The sequence below is a fragment of the Rhodamnia argentea genome, chromosome 1, assembly GCF_020921035.1.
Source record: "Rhodamnia argentea isolate NSW1041297 chromosome 1, ASM2092103v1, whole genome shotgun sequence".
In the NCBI taxonomy this organism is placed as follows: Eukaryota; Viridiplantae; Streptophyta; class Magnoliopsida; order Myrtales; family Myrtaceae; genus Rhodamnia; species Rhodamnia argentea.
The window spans coordinates 4,095,857-4,122,250 of record NC_063150.1 but is presented as its reverse complement, the minus strand read 5'-3'; the positions used below and the strand labels follow the sequence as shown (position 1 = coordinate 4,122,250).

Genomic DNA, 26,394 nt, shown 5'->3' with positions numbered 1-26,394 from the left:
TAAGTAGTACCAACAACGATACGTGACACGACATGACACACTGACACGTCATTTTTAAAAAATAGAAATTTTAATACGTTGGGACACGTTGTATATTAAATATATTTTTTTTTATATACATAATAAATTATCATATATATAAATATCATAGGTGAGTTTCTTCTTCTTTTGTTAGGGATTCAAGATTAGTTTTTTTTTTTTGGTTGACTGGGTATATTAATTTTGAGATGGCTGAATATATGACTTAAGTATATAGATTATTGACAAATTCACATTTCGACTCATAATATAGTGAAAATAATTAAAATTGACCTCGTACATGTCAAAATGGTGTGTCGGGATGATGGATTCGTGTGTCCCTAGCATGTCTAGAGCGCCGACCACGTAAGAGTGTCAAATATGACACGATATGGAGGCTTCCGGGGAGTGTCGGTGCTTCTTAGCATGCGACGCGAGACTAGAGAATACCACTTTCGGTCCCAACAAAGGAACCGAAGGCCAAAAAATGAATAAGAAATTTACCTGAGCCACGGTCTTTCCCTTGGCAATGGCAATCTCCTTAAGCAGAGGACACTCCATAACGGCTAATGAACCACAAGGGGCTCCATTCGCTGCCAATGGAGAAGATGCAGTCACATGTATTCCCTTCTCTCTGCAATACACCCTCAGGTTCTCCTACTACCATCCCACATTCATATCCGCCTAAATCACGATTAACCCACAAAGAAAAAGAAACAAATCATGAAGAAAATCTTGATTTTCTATCCCACATTCGACTCAAAGATCGTTCTAGAATGATCGATTCTTCCTTTACCTAGTTAACAACAGGATGGATCTTGGCATGCATAAGGAGTTGAGAGAGCTTCTCGGTGCTAAAGTTGCTGACTCCAATGGACTTCGACAAGCCCAGCTTGGAGCACCCTTCCATGGCCTCCCATGTGCCCTTGATGTCGAATGGAAGCAGTTTGCCTTTCAAGTCTACCCATTCAGTTCCTTCCTTCAGCCTCACCGGCAAGGACGAGATTACTTAGTGATTTTCATCTTTTGTAATGTCTCATATTAAAGGTCTTATATGGTCTTGACGTTTTCATCTTGCCACGCGAGTTAAATATGTACCCAAAAAGCTACACAAACTAAATAAACTGAAGAAAAATAGAGAGAAGTTCAAGAAGAATTAAGGGTGTGTCTGTTTGAGTGAAAGTTTTTTTTTGCGGATTAGCTTTCTACACTTAATGTTTTTCGTTTGTCGAAAATGTTTTTCCCTATTTCCATGGAAAGCATTCCCCAAAAGTTGAATTTGTTCTACGGAAAAATTCATGATAAAGGAAAATATTTTCCATAGAAATCAATTTCAAGGAAGATGGTTAAATTTCATTTGTTAGTGATTTCCTTTTGGGAAAAAATGGGAAGTCATTTTCACTCAATCTAAGCTTGTTATTTTCAGTCAGTGATTTTGTTTTTACAAAGATCAATTAGTTTTCCATTATTTAAACGTTGGAAAATCGGAAAATAATTTTCCAAAAATAGTTTTCCGTCAAGTAGACGGGCCCTAAGTATGGTGAATCACTTGAGAGAGTTCCTGAAGGCAGGAACAACGAGGTCCGGATGGGGCATTGCTGCATTAGAGCTTGGTGGTGATGAAGATCTCGTCGTGGCTCTTGATGAGGCCGCGCTTCACGGCTTAGGCGAAGGACCGGCCGAGTGGTTCCTTCGTGCCATACTGGGATGCCGTGTCGAAGTGGCGATACCCGGCCCCGACCGCGTCCTGGTAAGCGGAAGTCAACACATCATGTGGTGGCAGAGGCATCCTCAACGTCCCGGATTCGACCAATGGCTTTGTGTGTCCTGAGCTCAGTACAACGTCCATCGTTGTTTCTCGTGTCAGTCTCTGTGTCCGTGTCTGGGTCGCGTGAGCGTGTGATATTTGTGGGAATACAAGTAAACGAGAAAGAAATTGAGATCCAATTTTAAAAGGTGGTGGCAAAACATTTTAGGGTTTAGGAAGTCCGTCTTTGACGCGTAATTGGAAGTTTTCTTGTAATGTGATATCTCTAGTCATCCCATCCATTGCATAATTTGAATTTTGATGTTGACGTCTTCAGGTCGCTCGTTGAAGTAATCTGACGTATGTGCATGCATCAAAATCTGCAATGGAGCAACCTTCCACCAAAACTACGTTCCATCGTTAACTATCTCCCGTGGCATGAAAGCTACGTTCTCCCAAAACTAGTTGGTTTGGTGTTGAACAGCAGTTGGCCCGAGCTTTTGAAAAAAAGTAGGTCTAAATCCAAGCTCCCACTTGATGATCTCTTCAGGCGAAAGTGTCGGGCGATATTTTGTACTTGACTGAACTAAATCATGACATACTTATATAATGTCCACATAGGTATTACAAAAGTAAACTGCCAAAATCTTTAAACTCAACTATCGTGCGAGCAAAATTTTGAGATTATAGTCACTGAAAAATGAGATTTTAGGAGCCGAGTACCTCAACTTTTTATTATCCTTGTCTCGGTTTAAGTATATGAATAGTTCGGTCCATTTAGATTTTTTTTTTTTTAACTTGGGCTTGTTATTTGTGTATATAAAAAAATTAGGAAAAATTGTCAAAAAAGTCCTAAATCTTTCACACTTTTGCCAATTCAGTTTTAAACCTTTTAAGTTTGTCAATTCAGTCCTAAACCTTTTCACCTTTTGTCAATTCAGTCCTATTCATCGGAAATGGCTAATATGGACGCCGGTCATCCTAAGTGGCATCGCTAGCGCTGACATGGATAATTTTTAATAATTTTATAAAAAATTTAAATTTTCTTTTTTTTCCTCATTTTTTTTTTTTTGTAGTTTCTAGCTTCAAGGCCGGCGGCCTTGCCGGTTTAGGGCTGGCAGGGGTAGCTAGCCTTGCTTAGGTGTTGGCGACCCCTATCGGAACCTGGGTGAGGGGTTGTGGCCCTCGCCGTGGCCAGATCCGAAAATGTGTAGGCAAAGGTTGATGGAAGGCATGTTGCCCTCGCCGTGGCTAGAACTGAAAATGTGTAGGCAAAAGTTGATGGAAGGAATACTAATATTTATATCAAGCTGAAGAAATTGCAAAGCTTTTTTAATATACTATAGTTGATGTGAACTTGTGATAAATATCATGCGTGGTAACCAAGACAGATTTTTTTTTTTAAATGCCGCCCTCGTCTTCTTGGAAAATTCCTCGCAATTCTTGTGTGCCGTCAAACTAAAGTCGTGATTAAGATCACACGAAAATTCAAATCATGACTTTTGTACTTGACTGAACTAAATCATGATGTACTTATGTAACGTCCACATAGGTAATTCAATAGTGATTCATCAAATTCTTGAACAAAAGAAAGTTTGAGATCATAATAACACAAAAATGAGATTTTATGAATCGAGAACCTCAATATTATGTTATTCTTGTCTCTATTTAAGTATATGAAATGTCGAGTCCGTTCAGAAATGGCGCGGTCAATTTATTTTGTTGTTCATTTTGAACCATTCCTCTCTTCTATGTACATGTACATGCGGTACTCACGGGGATCGAGCTCCCGACCTGATACTCATTGACCCCACCCCTAATCTCTTTACCAGCACTGCACTTAAAGACATATTATGGGAAATACATAAAAGATTGTCCACATGCAAAAGATTATTTTTAGAACATATTTTTCAAATTATTCCTTTTTCTTAAAAGAAATAGAGCCTTAGTATACGAGGAATAGTACTCGACAAACTACCCCACGATTTTCTTTATGGCTAGGGGTAGGTGTTGAACTATGCTCGGTGCTTTTCCATGCAAACAACAAGGAGCTGGTTCTAGTCTTCTAGATGGATTTTGTTGTCTCGATTTTTTCTGAAACATGACCAATTGGAAATGAGCAATTAATCTTCTGCCAATTTTCCAAATCGATTAATGCATCATCAGAATTCTGAAGAAAAATTCGTTTTGATGAATTAAATTGGGAGAGCTCGTCGGTTGCTTTATATGGTGTCATCTTGACAGTCGATGCCAATTCCGCAGACTATACCTATAAAAATCCAACATTTATTGTGGCTCAATTCAAAGTTGTCATTTCGGCCAAAAAAAAAAAAAAAAAATTCAAAGTGTCAAGATTCAAGACCACTTCATTGACGGATGTTTTTGGACCTCCTGACCAAAGTTTCACCACCCAAGACCACTTCATTGGCGAATGTCTGGACCTGTAATTAGTATTTTTTTAACCATGCCAGGTTATGAAGAGCTTTTGTACAAGTGTTACCCGACACTTATTAAGTATTCTTAATGGATTCTGCGAGAGGAAATTGTCCGATCAATCTTGAACCTGTACCTATTATATAAATGTTAATTCAGTTTTAAATTTTCCAATTTCATTGGTTTAGTTCTGAACCTTTGCACGAAATTCTAATGTAGATCATCTAGCCAAACACCAGAACTCATTAATGTGGCGGTGTGCCCATATAGGATGCCGGTGATGATTGGAGCACCATGTTAGCGATTTTCAAGTGAAAATAGACTGGAAGGATTACCTTGAAATTTTGCGCAACGGGTTTTTATTGAATCAGCAAATTGAAAATTTCAGGACTGAATCACTTGAATAATTTTTGCGTATTTTTTTTTATTAAGATGTAAGTATTGTAGAGCATATGAAGTATAACAACTTATGGGCAACCCCATCATTACAAATAATTTTCGCGTATTTATTTTGTCGTAACGGTTTAACGGTATAAACTTAAATAACTCCATTGCTTCTTGCTTCAAATCCATTTCTCTTTCAACCTATTAAATTTCCGGAATATTATATTATTACCAGGAGTATTTACTGAACAAACGAGCTTCAACTATATGGAGTAACTTGCTGTTGACACCTACATTTTGATTTTTCTTTAAATCAATTATCATGCATTAAAAAAAGGGTAGTTTTAGCTCTCACAAAAAAAAAAAATAAGTTTTCATGCCTAGCATATTTAATTTAGTTTAACATATATTGCATTTGCGTTATTGTGGACCAAAGGCGACGGTGGAATATTTGAAACCCAATTGAAATATTTGGATTGGTACACGTTCGTTTTCAGTAAGTTCGTTTAGGCTCATGTCTGAAAATTCCATGCGCTTCACATGTAGAGTATTCTGACGTCGCGGCATTAGGCAAGAATCTGCACGGAGAAAAGCCAATCGTTCACGTGAGATTTCGATAAAGAAAAAATTCAAAAGAGGAAAGAATTCAAGCAAAGTGGGTAAAGATTTGATTCTTCAAGCACAATCTTCTTCTGCATCAGACTGGAAAAATATAAAAAAAGAATTGTGTAAGGCTCAAGGAAAAATCACGTGAAGGAATAAAGAAGAGATATTGATGAGATCTTTCACATATTCACAATAAGAAAGAAAATATGCTCTTTTTCCTTGAAGATTCTGGACTACTTCACCTATAAAAGGACGTCGATGTTCACTCAAATGGGGGTTACACAGATTACATACGCATTCAGAAATTTTTTTTCAAGAGAACGTGAGAACTAGAGAGAGAGTCTTCGGTAGTTTCTTCCTGACTTTCGCCCTTTGTGTAGCCTCTTCGCTGATGAGCCATCACTGTGACGATTTGCCGCTTCATTGTCCAACACTACAAGTTGATTGTTGCTGACGTGCCCTGGGTGAAGCTGCACTTGCTCGCTGCAAATCCCCATCAAAAGCGCCACACAACAAAATAAAAGAAGGAGCTTGAAGTGGGCTGATCTGCCATTGTTTGTGCGAAACTCCTTCGCTGTTTGTGAGCATCCCGAGCCTGCCGCGATGAGGCAAGTCCTCGTCCGAAGCCTTGCACGAGTGTGAGCTTCCAAGTTGTGCGTATCCCGCGAGCCCTTATCCGCGGATTGGCGACTTGGAGTTCAAATTGGCAACACAAGGGGCTGTTTCGCTGCTCTTTATGTCAAAAACAGCGCTGTTTGGAGGTGATTTTCAGGTAAATTCACAGCTTTGAAGTACACATTTTTAGGCTCAATTCAAGTGCAGTATTTTCTGGGATCACTAGCGCGTGTAGCTCAAGTGTGCTTGGCGACCAAGTTTCTCCTCAAAATTCGAATTAGGTAATTCCTTATCTCTGGATATATTTTGAATATTGTTTGATTGAATTGAATGTTCCAGAGATGATATAAATTTTGGATATACATGGTTGCCTAATTTGGAGGATTTTGAACCTAGCATATATTTCATGAATTTTGTGCAGACCCTTGATATGCTTTGGTGGACGATTTTTTTCTTTAGCATGTTTATTTTTGTTTACCATTTACTTTATATTATCTCTGTTATAAAGTTTGAACTTTAGTAAACAATATTGCCCATAACACATGCTCCCTAATTGTGCATTTTTCCTCGGAAAACGTACATTAAAGGCAACATATGACTTCGATCTCGAAGTACGATCGTGCCCGTACGTGTGAATTAGATATCAAATCCTCGATCTCGAGGAGCGGATCGCTAATTCCTAAATAGAATTTCAAGGTTTGCCCTACGTATATAGGGACGACGGTAATTCTATAATATATTCACTTGCTAACCCTAATCTCGGGGGATGTTGTGAATAAAAATTGGAATTTCGGATTTAAAGGTGTTTTATGGGCAATATTGTTTATTTTTGTTCAAATTTCATTATTTTCATGGTTTAAATAAATTCCTAAAAAATTATATAAAAAAAAAGATGCCACGTTTTCTTAAGCTCAATCACATTTCTCTTCACTTTTTGCATGAAAATAACTCTAATAAAATTCGGACTTTGAGAAATCAATTTCTTAAGTTAAATTAGATGTTACTTCACGTTAGGGTAGTTTTTACCTTTATTTTTTTTCATGAATCCGAAAATACTCAAAAATATACCAAAAAAATACTATCCACGTTGTATAGTTTAGTTTGCATTATTATATTTTCCTTTTCATGCATGTTTGCCACATCATTATGCCATGTCACGTATTTTTGCCATGTCATTACATTTCACATGTCATATAGGTAGATTGCATTAGCATTGCATTTAATAAAAGAAAACCCAAAAAAAAATTTATTCAAATCATCAAACTAAGGATTTTTCATGAAAATCTGGTACCGAAAGGGCATTAATTGAAAAGTTAATGTAGTCAAGTCCCTGAATCCATTTAATCTCCGGTTCGTATGAAATAAAGTATTTTCTCCCGAATACTTTATTTAGGTTTCTAATCTACTTACCATAAAAGATTAGTGGTGGCTCCAATTTAAAATCTTGGCACGCAATTGAACCTAAGTTGAGATTCGGTAGGGCTTGGGAGAGTCCAAATTATGTTAGTTAATCTAATTAACCTAATAATCTGTTAACATGAAAAGACCACTTTTTAGGTCGCGACACTTGCCTCACAAGATTACTGCAACCACCTCGAGAATTTCCTTTCCACAGTATGAGATGTCTGAATTGTTAGGTGAACAGTAACCACCTTGACTTATCTCCATATGCACTTTTAATTCTCCCTGTCCAATTTTCTGTTCATTCCCCCATGTCCCTCCTCGATGACTATTATCCCAAAGATAGCGTTAGGGAGGAGATTGCTAAGAGTGAAAACACAAGGTTGAGTTCATATAAATTTGCAACGCGAAAATATAAACAAGGAACTTTTGCAATTATTAATCATTGTCGTCTGCAAGGGATCATTAGAGAGAGCGCGATACATGATCATCATGTATAAATCATCAGGTTTGTGATCCAATTCAATGATCTCAGTTGAAACTAAGAATTAGAGAAATTCTACATGTTTCGATATGCAATAATGAACATTATTATTTATGGGCTTTACGAGTTCATTATTTAAAGAAATCAAATAAACAGAAACACTAAATATAATCAATCAAGATCGATCAAGCATAAGTAATATCAAAAGAGATATATGCATAATCCCGAGTGATATGCAGAATGAGAAGAAATACCACCCTTAATATCTCTAGAATATATCTAAATTATATCTTTAACAATCTCCATCCCATAGCTCATCCAACGACTTGTAAGGCCCATCCTCGAAAACGAACGCTTCGCCAGAAAATCCTCTCCTCTGCGAGATCTGAAGTTTGATCTTGTCCGAGTCCTCTTGGCTAAGTTCCCAATCCAGGATTCGCAGGTTCTCCTTCATTCTCTCTTTGTTGAAGCTCTTCACTATCACGCTTGCCCCATGCTCATGTATCCATCTCAGTGCAACCTATAATATTTATATGTAGAGTTGCATCCCATGATTTATGAAATTAGCTGAGTAATCTTCATCGATTGGGATTTCTATAAATGACAACTAAAGTTTTTGTTCCTTTAATGCACTAAGATAGAGAGAGACTGGAAAATGCATTGTAACAATAATATCTATCTTACATATTTAGAATTGGTTTTGTCATGCCGCCAAAAAAAAAAATAGAGTAATAATTACGGTGACATTTGACAAAGAAAGAAAGAGAAAAGTAAAAGTTGAAGATCATTTTACTATTTGGAAGTTGAAATGGGGACAAAAAGAAAAACTAATTCTTTAATTTTTTTAGATAACCCTCAAATATATAGGTCCAAAAATGTATTAGAGCAAGACCACACTTATCTAGAATCACAAGAACCTCACTGTGTGGTTGCTGAAGAAACCGTACACAAAACCTATCATCTCTTTTGGCACTGACCAGTCATTCTCATTCCTGCGCACAAGCTTTTAATCCTTAGAGAGACCACATCGACAAGGACGTGCATGGAGGAAGATGTTACCCATTGCCTTCTCTTGTAATAACCAAATGCACTTTCTTCCCTCCTTTCACTTAAATACCCGGCGAGGAAATTTCTAATCTAAAAAACATTACTTTCTTTCTCCAAATTAGTCGCGTTACGTACCCAAATGCGTTTACCTAGACTTTGTGGTAGTTTACAAATACACAGTCCTATCAATTTTTGAGAGAACAATTTTTTTTTTCAAAGTCATGAAAATCAACTCGCAAGGGTTCAATTTGACTGGACTAGAAGTCGGTTTAGATACGATAGATCTTTTACTCGAATTACAGCATCCCCTCTTCAGAGTAACCATGGAAGCCTTGTCTACTTCTCAGAGAAAGAAAATTTACCTGAGCCACGGTCTTTCCTCTGGCGATAGCAATATCCTTAAGCACAGGACTCTCCATAACCACAGATGAACCCCAGGGAGTTCCATTCGCGCCCAATGGGGACCATGCACTCACATGTATTCCATTCTCTCTGCAATATTCCCTCAGCTTCCCTTGTTGCCATCCCACATTCATCTCCACCTAAATCAATGATGAACCCACAAAGAAATTCAAAAGAAATTGATGGAATAATTCAATATTTGTACACATATAATATTCTTTCTATTACCTGGTTAACAGCAGGAGGAATTGTGGCGTGCATGAGGATTTGGGAGAGCTTCTTGGTGCCAAAATTGCTGACTCCAATGGACTTGGCCAAGCCCAGTTTGGAGCACTCTTCCATGGCCTTCCATGTCCCTTTCACGTCAAAGGGCAACATTTTGCCCTTGAAATCGAACCCTTCGGTTCCTTCCTTCACTCTTATTGGCGAGTGGATTAGATAGAGATCCACATACGCTAACCCGAGCCTCCTATTTGAATCAATACACACCAAGCAGTAAAAATATACAGGAAGAGATCAGAAGTGAATAATGCATGCAACTTATAATAATGTATCTGAAGTGAAAATTGATGTTTATCGCGTAAATTTTTTGAATGGTGGAACTATTTAAGTAACAAATCAAAAAGCAAAAAATCAGAATGGTTGGAGTGCGGAATCTTCCACAAATCGGAAGAAATATCTAAAGGATCAATTCGTGAATGCTCATATATTATCTTCGTGCTGATCATTTAGAGATTTCTTCTAATTTTTTTTTATTCCTTTTCAATAAGAACTTCTTGTCTGGTGTTGGAAGTTAATTTCTGACTTATAGGGTTATTAGAACTGTATATAGTGCCGAGCAGTCAAGATGAACAGGAAGAGATCAGAAGGCAAATGATCAAGAATTTACTGGAGAGACTTCTTGAGGGCGGGAAGAACGAGACCCGGATGAGCGTCGGTGCACCAGAGCTTGGTGGTGATGAACATGTCCGCGCGTCTCTTGACGAGCCCTCGGTCCAGGGCCTCAGCAACTGCCCGGCCGAGCGCCTCTTCGGAGCCGTAGGACGCCGCTGTGTCGAAGTGGCGGTACCCGACTTCGATGGCGTTGAGGAATATGGATGTCAGCACGTCGGGCGGTGGCAGATTGGTCGCCGTGCCACCCATCCCGATCAGCGGCATCCTCGCGCCCGAGCTCAGCACCACTTCGGGGACCACGACGTCGGACATTGGCGCTCTGTGTTCCGAGAGAGAGAGAGAGAGGTGTAAGATGTCGGAAGGATTCTTTGACGGTTTTATGAGAAGGAATGCTCGTATTTATAACGAGCGGAAGAAAATGAGCTCAAGCATAAAAAGATGGAAAGTCTCTTTCCAAGAGGTAGCAGGTCTAGAGCCCATATTTAATAGTGAGTATTAAATGGATTGCCTTAAATTTTAAAAACAATCTTAGTCATAAATAGATTACTTATATCATAAATGAATTATATCTCTTGGAAAAAATTAGTTAATAAAAAATATTTAAATTTATGAAAAATAATTTATGCCTAATTATTTTCATGGGGGATAAAAATATTTTGTAAATAATACAAGAGAACATTTCTTAGAAAATATTTTTAAAATTTTAAGTTTTCTGCAATACAAATGCACCTTTAAATAGTACTCGAGAAACTACCCTATGAATTTTTTTTTTTTTAGGGGTCGGATACCCCACAATGTTAAACTATGTTCTGTGCTTTATCCTGCAAACAACAAGAACTGGTTCTAGACGGTTTTTAGTTGTCTCGATTTCAGCTGAAAAGTGACCAATTGGAAGTAAGCAATTAGTCTTCTGCCCATTTTCCAAATCGATTAATGCATCATCAGGATTCTGAAGATACTTCTTTTGATGCAAATTAAAATGGGACAGCTCGTTGGTTGCTTTATATGGTGTCATCTTGACAGTCGATGCCAATTCCATAGACTACTACCCATAAAAACTCAACATTTATTGTGGCTCAACTCAAAGTGCAAAGTTCAAGATCACTTCATTGGCGGACGTTTGGACCTGTAATTAGTATTCGATGCTAGGTATAGTCTGAAGAGCTTTTCATTAACTGAGTGTCACTTGATAGTTATTAAGTACTCTTAATAGGGATTTGTTTGGAGAAATTGTCCAATCAATCCTAAATTTATTATGTGAATGCTGATTTAGCTCTAAAGTTTCCAATTTTATCAATTTAGTTATAAACTTTTGAGCGAAATTGTAATATAGTCATTCCGACCAATTTAGCCAGAAATGGCTAATAGGCAGTGTGCCATATAGGACGACAGGTAATAACTAGATTGTCATGTTAGCGATTTCTAGATTAAAATTAATCGGAAGAACTACCTTAAAATTTCGTGCAAAAGTTTATGACTAAATCAACAAATTAAAAAAATTTAGAACTAAATTGACATTTGTACGATAGGTTTATAAATGATTGAATAATTTTTGCTTATTTATTTCGTTTTTCAAAACAACGGACATGTGATAGGATAGTAAAATTAACTTAAATAAGTTCATTGCTTCAAGCTTCAAATCCATATCTCTTTCCACCTATTAAATTGCCCGAGTATTACATTACCAAGAATATTTATTGAACAATCGAGCTTCAACTATAAGGAGTAGCTTGCCTTGCAAGATTGTCGCAACCACCTCAAGAATTTCCTTTCTACAATGATATACCAGAACCATCTTGACTTATGTCCACATACACATATTCATTTGTACTCTTAATTATCCATGTTCAATTTGTGAGATTTGATGGGATCGCTGCCAACTATTTTAAAATCTTAAGCTATTGAATGAAGCCATAGTTTAATATTTTGATTATTTTGTCGCAATTTTCCCTTTTTGTCCTATCCCATCTTGATCACTATTATCCCAAACATAACGTTATAGAAGAGATTGCCAACAGTGAAAACACAAGGTTGTTTTCATATAATTTGAAAAGCGCAAATATAAGACAACATTTGCAATTATTAATCATCGTCATCCTCAAGTGATCATCGGAGCGAGCAATACATGATCATCATGTATAAATCATCGGATGTGCGATCCGATTTAAACATCTCCATCCCAAAGCTCGTCCAATGATTTGTAAGGCCCATCTTCGAAAACAAATATACCACCAGAAAATCCTCTTCTCTGTGGGATCTGAAGCTTGATCTTGTCTGAATCCTCTTGGCTTAGTTCCCAATCCAAGATTTGCAAGTTCTCTTTCATTCTCTCTTTGTTGAAGCTCTTCACTATCACACTTGCCCCTTGCTCATATACCCACCTCAGTGCAACCTATAATATTTATAGGTCGGGTTACTCATATATGCGCATGAGATATAGAAAATTGAATCACGTGATTCATGAAATTAGCTAAGTATTATTCGCCGATTAGGATTTAGGTGCGATTTTTCGCCAAATATAAATGATGACTAAAGTTTTTGTTCCTTTAATGCACTAAGAGAGAGAGATGCTTGGTAACCATACTATCGGTCCATAAATACACACACACGATGACATCTAAGAAAGAAAGAAAGAGAAAAGCGAAGCTAAAGACTGAAGAGCCCTTTAGTATTTGGAAGTTGAAAAGGGGGAAAAAAATGCACAAGAGCAGGACCACACAAATCTAGAATCCCAAGACGAATTGCATTGTGCGGTTGCCGAGGCAGCCGTACACAAAACCTACTTATCCCTATGTGGTATTGGCTAGTCATGCACACAAGCTTTTAATCCTTAGAGAGGCCATATCGACAAGGACGTGTATGGAGGAAGATGTTACACATCGCCTCCTCATTTAATAAGCAAATGCACTTTCTTCCCCCCAATTTCTTCTGGGGCTTCGCTAAGCTGACCGTCTCCCCGAAAAATGACGGTGGGACGGTCAGTTTATAGGCAAATCGGTCACTTATTGATTTTTTTTTTTTTTTGGTCATATCACTTATTGATTCAGTGTGAGCATTTTGACTCCACATTTTCTTTTTTTTACTTTGTGGTTTTAATTAAAAGAGGGCCCACACAATTAAGGTTCGAATGAAACATATCCAATTGATAATGTTCAAACAATAAGTTGCAACTTTTAATATACTAGATATTATTCTCCGGCCAAATAAAAAAATTACGTGGATATTGTTCCCAAAATTACGAAAAAAATTCTTAAGGACTTTGCTTGGGGGACAGTACCGTCACTTAACGGTGCAACTTGAACCATAAATGTCGGACGTGGACTTTGGATGATGAGCATATCACATGGATATATGATGCGCGTGGATCCGTCACTTTCACGGACTATCATCTCAGCTTTTCTTAACTCTTAATAACTCAATAAAACAGGAACGTGATTATCTTATGCATTGTCTTCTAATTTTAGCTTACAATAAAAATACATAACAGCGAAAAACGAAAGAAAAGGAAACGAGGAGTCAAAATGTTGATCCGGTTTCCACAAATCAAGTTTGTGGCCATAAACTGACCGTCCACCGTCTGACTTTGGGGACGGTCAATTAAGCACTTTCCTTTCTTATACACCCAACGAGGAAATTCCAAAACTAGAAAAAACATTCTTTCTTTCCTCAAATTAGTCACGTTACCTACCCAAACACGTTTACCGTGTAATTTGTGGTAGTTTCCAAATATACCGTCCAATGAATTTTTTTTTAGAGGACCAATCCTTTTGAGAACATGAAAATCAACTTGCAAGGATTGGATTTGACCGGACTAGCACTTGGAATAGATCTGTAGCTCAAATTAATGTATCTCTTATACAGAGTAACCGTGGAAGCCATGTCTACTTCTCTGATACAGGTGAACAGAGGAAGGAAATTACCTGAGCCACCGTCTTTCCCTTGGCCATACCAATCTCCTTAAGCACAAGACTCTCCACAACTACTGATGAACCCCAAGGAGCTCCACTCGCGCTCAATGGAGACCATGCACTCACATGTATTCCCTTCTCTCTGCAATATGCCCTCAGCTTCTCTTGTTGCCATCCCACATTCATCTCCACCTAAATCAATGATGTACCCACAAAGAAATTTAAAAGAAATTGATGGAATAATTCAATATTTGCACACATATAATATTCTTCCTATTACCTGGTTAACAGCAGGAGGAATTGTGGCGTGCATGAGGAGTTGAGAGAGCTTCTTGGTTCCAAAATTGCTGACTCCAACGGCCTTGGCCAAGCCCAGCTTGGAGCACTCTTCCATGGCCTCCCATGTGCCTCTCATGTCAAATGGCAGCATTTTGCCTTTGAAATCGAACCCTTGGGTTCCTTCCTTCACTCTCACTGGCCAGTGGATTAGATACAGATCCACATACTCTAACCCGAGCCTCCTATTTCAATCAATACACACCGAGCAGTAAAAATAAACACGAGCGAGATCAGAAGTGAATAATGCATGCAACTGATAATAATGTATCCGAAGTGAAAATTGATGTCTATTGTGTAAATTTTTGTATGGAAGAACTATTTAAACATCAAATCAAAAAGCAAAAAATCAGAATGGTAGGAGCGCAGAATCTTCTACAAATTAGAAGAAATCTCTAAATGATCAGCTTGATATATCATCATTTAGAGATTTCTTCTGATTTGTTTTTTCTTCCTTTTCAATAAGAACTTCTTGTATGGTGTTGGAAGTTAATTGCTGACTTATAGGGTTATTAGAACTGTTTATAGCGCCAAGCAGTAAAAATAAACAGGAAGAGATCAAAAGGCAAATAATGAAGAATTTACTGGAGGGACTTCTTGAGAGCGGGAAGAACAAGACCCGGATGAGCGTCGGTGCACCAGAGCTTGGTGGTGATGAAGATGTCGCCGCGGCTCTTGACGAGCCCTCGGTCCAGGGCTTCGGCAACTGCTCGGCCGAGTGCCTCTTCGGAGCCGTAGCACGCCGCCGTGTCAAAGTGGCGGTACCCGAGTTCGATGGCATCAAGGAATATCAATGTCAGCACGTCGGGTGGCGGCAGGGGCGTTGTGGCCCCACCCATCCCGATCAGCGGCATCCTCGTGCCCGAGCTCAGCACCACTTCTGGGACGACGACGTCGGACATTGCTGCTCTGTGTTCCGAGAGAGAGAGAGAGAGAGAGAGAGAGAGAGAGAGAGAGGTGTAAGATGTCGGAAGGATTCTTCGACGGTTTTATGTGAAGGAATGCTCGTATTTATAACGAGCGGAAGAAAATGAACTCAAGCACAAAAAGATGGAAAGTCTCTTTCCAAGAGGTATCAGGTCTAGAACCCATATTTATTATTTAATAGTGTGAGTATTAAATGGGTTGCCTTAAATTTTAAAAATAATCTTAGTCATAAATGAATTACTTAACAATTTCATGAGTCTAAAATGAGATTTATATCATAAATGAATTACCTAACTATCTTAAGTGAGTGGTAAACATATCATTTTTTTTTTTTTTTTTGACAATTTATAATTTATAATTTTGTAATTTTATATAATTTTCTTTTTCTATTCTTCTTTTCCTTGTTTTTCTATGAAATCAGTCGAGGGTCGTTGGCCGATCCTCACCGACACCAAGCAAGAGCTAGCGACCCTCGCCAACTACAAGGCAAGGACCGCGACCCTTGCCAAACTTAGAGGAAAAAATAGGAAAAGAAAAGACTTAAAAATTCAGATTTTTTTTTTCTAAAATTATAGAAAATGTCCACAATGTTTCAGCGATATAATTTTTTTAAAAAATTAATAAGAAATTAGTTTTTCTAGATTTGATTAAATACTAAAGTATTTTAGGAATATGGGTTGAGTCGGGTATGGATCGAGAAATTTACATTGCAATAATTGGGTCATAAACGGGTTATATGAATCAATTTGATTTGGACCATTTATGGGCCGATCCACCCGTTTGACGTGTCTGCACCCACAAAGACAAACAGACGGACAACCGAAAAACAACAGTGGACGTAATATTAAGTTCAAAACACAGAATGTCTTAATTAGATTGGGAACGGCCATTATGGCGCTTGGCCAGACGCGAATGAGTTACTCGGGTGAACACTGTTATGGGATGGATTGATTTTACTATGGGTGCATTGGAATGGACTTATTTTACTGCGGGTGCATGGGGTGCACCGGATGCGGAGTGCACTAAGTTTGTCTCAAGAATGGAGATTCTAATACCAAGTTGAGAATAAGAATGCGGAAGAGAGAATTTGAAATTTATGTATATTTCGATATGTTTATAAAAGAATACATGAGCTTATTTATAAGATCTAAGAAAATCAAATTAGATATGCATAATCAAAAGAGATATGGAAAATAAGAGAAAAGATCTCAAATATTTAGTGGAAGAACTTATTGATGCGTGGAGAAAAAATAGGGTAGAGCTAACAAGTTGCCTTTCTCATGTATGCAAGCAATGAGACGTTTGACTTTCTTTCTACAGAGCATGAAAAAGGAAAGGAAAGTTGGTAAATAATAGGAAATTTCTAGAAGGTGCGCTCCGTTTAAGGTCCTTCTAATTAGCTTTCGTTTTCGTTGTCCACGGAGAACAAGAGTAAGAGAATGTAGGAGCACCACTACAAATTGAATTGTATGGCTGCTGAAGTTGCCGGTTCAACTAAACCTTATATTGTGATTGTGACTACTACTCACCCACAAGTTCATCCACAGAAGGCATAAAGAGACGCCGTTGACGGACAAGGACGTGCATGGAGAGGACCACCAATTAGAGCTACCAAGCACAACCACCTCGACGGCGCCCGGAAAAGTTGAAATCAGCACATCGTGCAGTGGCAGAGGCATCGTGCCGTTCCAAACCCGATCAACGGCATTTCATGTCCTGAACTCAGTACTACGTCCATTGTTGTTTCTCGTGTACTAACTTAGGAACTTTTATTTACATAACTTGCCAACACTTCGAATTTACTAACTCTTATATGAACTTGCCAATCTAAATTAGAAGGATTTCCTTTCAGATTATATTATTATCAACTAGTTTTGAATTACTGGCTTTCTTGTAAGTTACTAACTTATAATAATCTTTTTCAACTTATCTAGTTTTCTACTGAGTAACTATTTTCATTTGCCTTGGTTATTCGTTTGGGGTTACTACCTCTTTTTTGAGTTACTTACATATTCTTTTCAATTTTTCTTAATATTTTATTCGCACTTCTTAGAAATACCTTAAACGGCAACTTTTTGGCATAAAAATTACAATATTAATTAGAGTTACCGACTTTTATTTGATTAAGTTAACAACTAATTTTCGGGCCAACTCGATTGCATTGAGTTACTTTGTAGAGTTTATTTTTCTTTAAATCATCAAGTCATTTAATCTTTTACCACCTTCTCTTTATCTTTCTTAGTTAAAACCTTAAAGTTACCAACTCTTATTTGAAACTACTAACTTTAATTTAAATGTTATATGAACTCTCATTTGAAAAAACTGTCCAAAAAGTCGTAAATCTATTGTATTTTTGCCGGTTCAGTCATAACTCTTTTAATTTTGACAATTGAGTCCTAAACCTATTGCACTTTAGCAGAAGCACCGTGGCCGTTCCAAACCCTATCAACAGCATTCCGTATCCTGAACTCGGTACTACGTTCATTGTTTCTCGTTTGTGTGTCTATCTGTATTTGTGGGAAGTACAGATAAACTAGAGAAAATGGATATCCTGGAAAAGAAAAAACGTGGGGTGGAAAAATAGTAGGAGTGAGGAAGTCTGTCTTTGATACGTAATTTCAAGTGATCTTTCAAAATATTCAGGCGAGAATGGGTCTTAAATTTAATGTGCCTTTTGGATTAAAGTCATCCAATCGAGTACGTAATTTGAATTTCGACTGCGCAAATGTCTATTATTCTCTTCAGGACGCTAATTGAAGTAATTTTTTCTAGTGCGGTTTGTTTTGCTGATAAAAGTCAAAGCAGTTTCTCATCTTTTGCTGGTTTTTTGTTAATTTGACGTATGTGCATACATCAACTCAGTGCGATGGAGCTATTCTTTCTGCCAAATTTAAACCCCGTCAATTCCATTTACTTATGAAAGGAATTTGCTTACCTGACCGTCCCCCTAAGTTAGATGGTGGAACCGTCACTGTACTGCCACACAAACTTGATTTGTTGAAACCGAATCACTTGCTGATTCGGTTTCAGTATTTTGACTTTCCATTTCTTTTTTTTTTTTTCTATTTTTTACTTTTATGTGTTTCTATGACAAAGTATACAAGATAATTATGTTTTTATTTTTTTTTCAAGTTATTAAGAATTGAGAAAAGCTAAGATGATAGTCCCTAAAAGTGCGGACCAACACGGACCACATATTCGCATGATATGCTTGTCAGCCTAAAGTCCAGGTTTGATATGTACGCACCACATATTCGCGTGATATGCTTGTCGGCTAAAAGTATACGTCTTATACATACTGTTCAAGTTGCACCGTTGGGTAATCCTCGCAAATTTGACATTACATATCCATGTAATCTTTTTAATTTGCCGGAGAATAACATCTACTATTTTAAAAGTCGCAACTTATTATTTGAATATTATCAATTGGATATGTTTTCTTAGAACCTTGATTGTGTGGGCCCTCTTATAATTTTATTTTTTCTCCGATCGCCGAAGGACACTGGAGTGCCAATATTTGTATACAGCGCTCATTTTAATGTCAATTTTTTTTTCCGGCTCATTTAAGTGCCAAAACGGGAAAAAATGATCACCTAAGTGCCAATTCCAGCAAAAAACGATAACTTATATGCCAATTTCGGCCAAACAATACACTTGGCATTATTTTTATTAATTTTCTAATATTACATGGCAATTTTTTTTGAAAAAATCAGCCCACGTGGTGTCCACGTGGATTGTTCAATTTAAAAATAGTTCATTTTTTTGAAAATTAAAATTACATAGAAAAATAACCTAAAAAAATAAAATAAAATAAAGGAAGCAAAAGTTGCAGCGGCCTCAAAAACCCATGGCGAGGCCTCGGCGACCCCCCAGGCCATCCCCCAACCCCTCCCCAGCCATTGCCGGTGATGGTGGGGGGACAGCAGGTAGGGCTCACCGCTACAACTACTTCCCATTTGTTTTTTCTTTTTTTAGTATTTTAGTTTACTTTTAAGTTTTTTAATATTATGTGACTTTTTTTATTGATTTTTAATTTTTAAAAAATTGGCACTTAAGTAATCAAAAAATTATTGGCACTAAAGTGAACGCCGTACATAGATATTAACACTCCAAGTGAACTTTGACCCAATAAAAACACATAAAGTAAAAAGAGAAAACAAAATGTGGAGTCAAAATGCTGAAACCGGATAAGGACGTCACTAATTTCCACAAATCAAATTTGTGGCCACAAAGTGACCGTCCCACTGTCATTTTTTGAAGGACGGTCAGCTTAGCCAAATCCCTCATGAAATTACCGACTTTGTTTTATACTTGGCAAAATTGGCGATTTTGGTACGAACTCACCAAATTCTATTTTCATATTTTATAAGCGCTTCGAATTATCAACTCTCCTATGAACTTACCCACCTAAATTAGAACAATTTACCAACTTTTCTGAGATTATTATCAACTAGTTTTGAATAATTGACTTTCTTTTTGAGCTACCTATAAACGTTCAATTATCTTTTTCCATCTGTCAACTTTTTTATGGAGCATCTATTTTCATTTTTTCTTGCTTAGGATTGAGAAAAGCCAATCTTTGACCAAATTGGAAAGTTTAGAACTGAATTTGCTGCCGTACAATAGATTTAGGACTTTTCGGGCAACTATCCCAAATTCACATATTTATTCTCAAACTTATTCCTGAATACATATTACTCTGCTCATACATAAAATTGCAAACACATATAAAATAATAAGAAAAATGATATGTGGGATCGATGGTCAAGCATCTCCATCCCTGAGCTCATCCAACGACTTGTAAGGTCCATCCTCAGAAATGAAAATCTCTCCAGCACATCCTCTTCTCTGTGGGATTTGTACCTTCATCCTCTCCAAATCCTCCTGGCTAAGTTCCCATCCCAAAATTTGCAGGTTCTTTCTCATTCTCTTCGTGTTGGAGCTCTTCACAATGATGCTTGACCCTTGCTCATATATCCATCTTAGTGCAACCTACATACATATACATGTAACAAAAGAGGTGTTGAATTACGTCTCGAGTTGAAGCCGGTGAACAAAACCCAACCCAATGTTGACCTGGAAAGTTCGGTTGGTTGATGAGATTTGGTGGGAGAAAAACTATGAAATAAACTCCTATTATTCTCGGCAAATTCTTCAGAGAAACCACAGAAGGAAGTTTCCTTCTTTGCTTCATTTAACATACTAGTTTGTGGACTTCTGCAAGTTGCTTAGGACAAGAAGAAAACACTCGTGATTTGTGAGGCCGTGGGTACGTGCGGTTGACTTCTGCAAGAACTCAAATTGGAGTTCTTCAAAAATCGCGCAGAGAAGTTCTCTTATTAGCTGTACGAAGAACTCTGATCACGTCTGGATTTGTGCTATAAATTCTACATCCAATTGATTTGTTTTCTTTGTAAAACTGTGAATTTGGATGTAAGGGCAGGGAAACTTGAACGTGTGAGTGATTATGACTCTAAAATTCTCCAATTTGATTAGTTGTCATTTGCGGCTGGCTCTCACAGTGGAGTAGGTACAGCCACTCGGACCGAATGATGTAAGTCTTCGGTATTCTTTATTGTTTCTCATTTGATTACTCTGGTGATCTTGTGTTGATTTGATTACAAGACTAGATTAGTTTCCGTATTTTCAAAAGGAAGAACATTATAAGCTAGGCTTTAGATATGAAAATGACCAAACAAAAGAAAAAGCGTTTTTGTCCTATGGATGCCTTCTCGGGTTCGCCGTACATTTATTTGGGCCATGGTTAAGCTATGTCTAGCTTTAAGATTTATCATGCTAAAGGTTGGACGAGACTTATTTGCCAGCATAACCACCTTTTCTACCGGCGACCTAAGTAGTACCAACATTGATACGTGACGCGACGCGACACGACACGACATGACACGATACATCTTTTTTAAAAAATAGAGAATTTTGACACGTTGGAACATGTTGTATATTAAATGTAAATTTTTATATATACATAAATAATTATCATATATATAAAAATATCATAGATGAGTTTCTTCTTCTTCTTCTTCTTCCTCTTTTAGGGATTCAAGATTACTTTTCTTTTTTTTGGCTGGCTGGGTATATTAATTTTGGGACGGCTGGATATATGACTTAAGTACATATGTTTTTGACAAATTCACATTTTTGACCCATAATATAGTGAAAATAATTAAAATTGACCCCGTGCGTGTCATGTATCCGGATGATGGATTCGCGTGTCGCTGGCATGTCTAGAGCGCTGACCACCTACCGGTCACATGTCGAAGAGTGTCGAATACGAAACGACACGGAAGCTTTCGGGAAGTGTCGGCACTTCTTAGCAGACGACACGAGACTAGAGAATACCACTTTTGGTCCCAACAAAGGAACTGAAGGCCAAAAAATGAATAAGAAATTTACCTTGAGCTACGGTCTTTCCCTTGGCAATGGCAATCTTCTTAAGCAGAGGACACTCCATAACGGCTATTGAACCCCATGGAGCTCCATTCGCTGCCAATGGAGACGATGCAGTCACATGTATTCCCTGCTCTCTGCAATACACCCTCAGCTTCTCCTGCTGCCATCCCACATTCATATCCACCTAAATCAAGATTAACCCACAAAGAAAAAGAACCAAATCATGAAGAAAATCTTGATTTGCCATCCCACGTTCGACTCAAAGATCGTTCTAGAATGATCGATTCTTCCTTTTACCTAGTTAACAGCAGGAGGGATCTTGGCATGCATGAGGAGTTGAGAGAGCTTCTCGGTGCTAAAGTTGCTGACTCCAATGGATGACTCCAGTGGACTTGGCCAAGCCCAGCTTGGAGCACTCTTCCATGGCCTCCCATGTGCCCTTGATGTCAAATGGCAACATTGCTTTTGAAATCGAACCCTTCGGTTCCTTCCTTCAGTCTCACTGGCCAGTGGATTAGATACAGATCCACATACTCTAACTCTAGCCTCCTAAAGAATGTTGTGGGATAAGGTTCAAATCAACCTCCAAATTCTGAACGCATGCAACTGATATTATATCCGCAGTGAAAAACTAATACAGGTCGGCAAGGACGAGATTACTTAGTGATTTTCATCTTTTGTAGTGTCTCATATTAAAGGTCTCATATGGTCTTGACGTTTTCATCTTGCCACGCGAGTTAAATATGTACCCCAAAGCTACACAAACTAAATAAACTGAAGAAAAAGAGAGAGAAGTTCGAGAAGAATTAAGGGAGTGTTTGTTTGAGTGAAAGTTTTTTTTCGCGGATTAGCTTTCTGCACTTCATGTTTGTCGTTTGTTGAAAATGTTTTTCCCTATCGCCATGGAAAGCATTCCCCAAAAGTTGAATTTGTTCTACGGAAAAATTCATGATAAAGGAAAATATTTTCCATAGAAATCAATTTCAAGGAAGATGGTTAAATTTCATTTGTTAGTGATTTCCTTTTGGAAAAAATTGGGAAGTCGTTTTCACTCAATCAAGCTTGTTGTTTTCAGTCAGTGATTTTGTTTTTACAAAGATCAATTAGTTTTCCATTATTTAAACATTGGAAAATCGAAAAATAATTTTCCAGAAATAGTTTTCCTTCAAGTAGACGGGCCCTAAGTATGATTAATCACTTGAGAGAGTTCCTGAGGGCAGGAACAACGAGGTCCGGATGGGCATCTGTGCATCAGAGCTTGGTGGTGATGAAGATCTCGTCGCGGCTCTTGATGAGGCCGCGCTTCACGGCTTCGGCAAAGGACCGGCCGAACAGCTCCTTCGTGCCATACTGGGACACCGTGTCGAAGTGGCGGTACCTAGCCTCGACCGCGTCCAGGTAAGCGGAAGTCAACACATCATGAGGTGGCAGAGGCATCGTCAACGTCCCGAATTCGACCAACAAATTTTTGTGTCTTGAGCTCAACACAACGTCCATCGTTGTTTCTCGTGTGGGTGTCTGCGTCCGTGTCTGGGTCGTGTGAGCGTGTGACGTTTGTGGGAATACAAGTAAACGAGAAAGAAATTGAGATCCAAGTGCATGCATCAGGTTGCTCGTTGAGGTAATCTGACGTATGTGCATGCATCAAAATCTGCAATGGAGCAACCTCCCGCCAAAACTACGTTCCAACGTTAACGATCTCCTCGGGCGTCAAAACTACGTTCTGCCAAAATTAGTTGATTTGGTGTTGAGCCGTAGTTGGCCCAAGCTTTTGAGTAACGTTGGGTCTAATTCCAAGCTCCCTCTTAACAATATCTCCAAGCAAAAGTATCGGGAGACATTTTGTACTTGACTGAACTAAATCATGATATACTTATATAATGTCCACATAGGTATTACAAAAGTAATCTGCCAAAATTTTTAAACTCAACTATCGTGCAAGCAAAATTTTGAGATTATAGTCACTGAAAAATGAGATTTTAGGAGCCGAGTACCTCAACTTTTTATTATCCTTATCTCGGTTTAAGTATATGAATAGTTCAGTCCATTTAGATTTTTTTTTTTTAACTTGGGCTTGTTATTTGTGTATATAAAAAAATGAAGAAAAATTTTCAAAAAAGTCCTAAATCTTTCACACTTTTGCCAATTTGGTCCTAAACCTTTTAAGTTTGTCAATTCAATCTTAAACCTTTTCACCTTTTGTCAATTCAGTCCTAATCGTCGGAAATGGCTGACGTGGACGCCAATCATCCTATGTGGCACCATCAGCGCTGACATGGATAATTTTAAATAATTTTATAAAAAATTTAAATTTTCTCTTTTCCCTCATTTTTTTTTTTTTTTTGTAGTTTCTAGCTTCAAGACCGATGGCCTCGCTGGTTTAGGGCCGGCAGGGGTAGCCAGCCTTGCCTAGCTGTTGGCAACCCCTATCGGAACTTGGGTGAGGGCCATGAAGCCATCATGGCCGCGGGTGAGGGGTTGCGGCCCTCGTAGTGTCCAAATCTGAAAATGGGTAGGCAAAGGTTGATGGAAGGAATATTGCCCTCGCCGTGGCTAGAACTGAAAATGTGTAGGCAAAGGTTGATGGAAGGAATACTAATATTTATATCAAGCAGAAGAAAATGCAAGTTTTTTTAATATACTACAATTGACGTGAACTTGTGATAAAAATCATGCGTGCTAACCAAGACAGATTTTTTTTTTTAAATGCCGCCCTCGTCTTCTTGGAAAATTCCTCGCAATTCTTGCATGCTATCAAACTAAAGTTGTGACTAAGATCACACGAAAATTCAGGTCATGTCTTTTGTACTTGATTGAACTAAATCATGACGTACTTATGTAACGTCCACATAGGTAATTCAACAGTGATTCGTCAAATTCTTGAACAAAAGAAAGTTTGAGATCATAGTAACACAAAAATGAGATTTTATGAATCGAGAACCTGAATATTTTATTATTCTTGTCTCGATTTAAGTATATGAAATGTCAAGTCCGTTCAAAAATGGTGTGATTAATTTATTTTATTGTTCATTTTGAACCACTTCTCTCTTCTATGTACATGTACATGCGGTACTCACAGGGATCAAGCTGTCGAATATCTAAATTCGATCTTATCAACGATGTGAGAAAGTAATGGAAATTCGCACAACACAAGAATTTACGTGGTTCGGCAGCAGAGATGTTCCGCCTATCTACGTCCACGGGGAGATGAGATCTGTTTCACTAATAACGTAGAAAAGTGTACAGCCGCTCTTTCTCACACCTCTCTATATAATAGAGACCTGTTTCGCCCTAAATCTCTTGGATAACAGAATACGGGACATCAACCTCAACACAAGCTCCCGACCTGATACTCATCGACCCCACCCCTAATCTCTTTACCAGCACAGCACTTAAAGACATATTATGGAAAATACATAAGAGATTGTCCACATGCAAAAGATTGTTTTTGGAACATATTTTTCAAATTATTTCTTTTTCTTAAAAGAAATAGAGCCTTAGTATACGAGGAATACATCGAAGTACAGTACTCGACAAACTACCCCATGATTTTCTTTATGGCCAGGGCAGGAGCTGGTTCTAGATGGTTTTTTGTTGTCTCGATTTTAGCTGAAACGTGACCAATTGGAAATGAGCAATTAATCTTCTGCCAATTTTCCAAATCGATTAATGCATCGTCAAAATTCTGAAGAAAACTTCTTTTGATGAATTAAATTGGGAGAGCTCGTCGGTTGCTTTATATGGTGTCATCTTGACAGTCGATGCCAATTCCAGAGACTATACCTATAAAAATCCAACATTTATTGTGGCTCAATTCAAAGTTGTCATTTCGACCAAAATAAAAAATAAAAAAATAAAATCGAAGTGTCAAGATTCAAGACCACATCATTGGCGGATGTCTGGACCTGTAATTAGCATTTTTTTTTAACAACGCCAGGTTATGAAGAGCTTTTGTACAAGTGTTACCAGACTCTTATTAAGTATTCTTAATGGATTCTGCCAGAGGAAATTGTCCAGTCAATCCTGAACCCGAACCTATTATATAGATATTAATTCAGTTTTAAATTTTTCAATTTTGCCGGTTTAGTCCTGAATCTTTGCGCGAAATTCTAATGTAGTTCATCCGGCCAAATGCCAGAACTCATTAATGTGGTGGTGTGCCCATATAGGATGGACGGTGATGATTGGAGCACTAGTTAACGATTTTCAAGAGAAAATTAACCGGAAGGATTACCTTGAAATTTCATGCAAAGGTTTATGACTAAATCAGCAAATTAAAAAGTCCAGGACTGAATCACTTGAATAATTTTTTTTTATGAAGATGTAAGTATTATAGAGCAGATAAAGTACAAAAGCTTAGATGTATCCCCCGTCATTAAAAATAATTTTCGTGCATTTATTCTGTCGTATCGGGTTAACGGTATAAACTTAAATAACTCCATTACTTTGTGTGTCAAATCCATTTCTCTTTCAACCTATTAAATTTCCCGAGTATTATATTACTAGGAGTATTTACTGAACAAATGAGCTTCTACTATATGGAGTAACTTGCCTCACAAGATTGCCGCAACCACCTTGAGAATTTCCTTTCCCCAGTATGAGATGTTCGAATTGTTAGGTAAAGGGTTACCACCTTGACTTATCTCCATATGCACTTTTAATTCTCCCTGTCCAATTTTCTCTTCTTTCCCCCAGGTCCCTTCTTGATTACTATTATCCCGAAGATAGCGCTAGGGAGGAGATTGCTAACAGTGAAAACACAAGGTTGAGTTCACATAAATTCG

At 37.8% G+C, this 26,394-nt stretch overlaps 2 protein-coding genes, 1 long non-coding RNA gene and 1 pseudogene across 6 annotated transcripts in view; 1 reads left to right on the top strand and 3 right to left on the bottom strand.

Annotated features, from left to right (window-relative positions):
• The window catches only part of LOC115733023 (methylecgonone reductase-like), a 36,897-nt gene extending 26,520 nt beyond the window's left edge, over nt 1–10,377 (bottom strand). Inside the window, exons 1-4 of one of the 3 annotated variants that reach the window (XM_048276217.1) lie at nt 10,027–10,377; nt 9,366–9,606; nt 9,098–9,277; nt 7,989–8,208 (exon numbers count right to left, since the gene is read on the bottom strand). In XM_048276217.1, the coding sequence (XP_048132174.1) occupies nt 7,989–8,208; nt 9,098–9,277; nt 9,366–9,606; nt 10,027–10,343 (958 nt within the window). In that variant the 5' untranslated portion in view covers nt 10,344–10,377. Of the gene's footprint in view, nt 1–522; nt 626–7,988; nt 8,209–9,097; nt 9,278–9,365; nt 9,607–10,026 lie in introns of those variants that run through there. The other 2 variants (XR_007197831.1, XM_048276216.1) reach the window with 2 other exon arrangements.
• The window catches only part of LOC125314303, a 35,078-nt gene that overhangs the window by 5,768 nt on the left and 2,916 nt on the right, over nt 1–26,394 (top strand). The window contains exon 2 of one of the 2 annotated variants that reach the window (XR_007197833.1): nt 15,197–15,232. This is a non-coding gene — a long non-coding RNA (uncharacterized LOC125314303). Of the gene's footprint in view, nt 1–15,196; nt 15,251–26,394 lie in introns of those variants that run through there. The other variant, XR_007197834.1, reaches the window with a different exon arrangement.
• Nucleotides 12,045–15,210, bottom strand: LOC115748694 (methylecgonone reductase-like). Its single transcript, XM_048276245.1, has 4 exons — nt 14,861–15,210; nt 14,220–14,460; nt 13,952–14,131; nt 12,045–12,423 (listed from the first exon to the last, which is right to left on the bottom strand). The coding sequence occupies exons 1-4, from the start codon at nt 15,175–15,177 to the stop codon at nt 12,196–12,198; spliced, it is 966 nt and encodes a 321-aa protein (XP_048132202.1). The 5' UTR covers nt 15,178–15,210; the 3' UTR covers nt 12,045–12,195.
• Nucleotides 19,967–23,107, bottom strand: LOC115733468 (annotated as a pseudogene).

What these genes read in the sequence shown, in the direction of transcription:
- LOC115748694 (XM_048276245.1), bottom strand. Translation starts at nt 15,177, where the DNA reads ATGTCCGACGTCGTCGTCCCAGAAGTGGTGCTGAGCTCGGGCACGAGG. An exon ending in GCTCTCAAGAAGTCCCTCCA is followed by an intron (nt 14,461 to 14,860) that starts GTAAATTCTTCA and finishes TGATTGAAATAG; the next exon opens with GAGGCTCGGGTTAGAGTATG. An exon ending in AGGGAAAGACGGTGGCTCAG is followed by an intron (nt 12,424 to 13,951) that starts GTAATTTCCTTC and finishes TAAATATTATAG; the next exon opens with GTTGCACTGAGGTGGGTATA.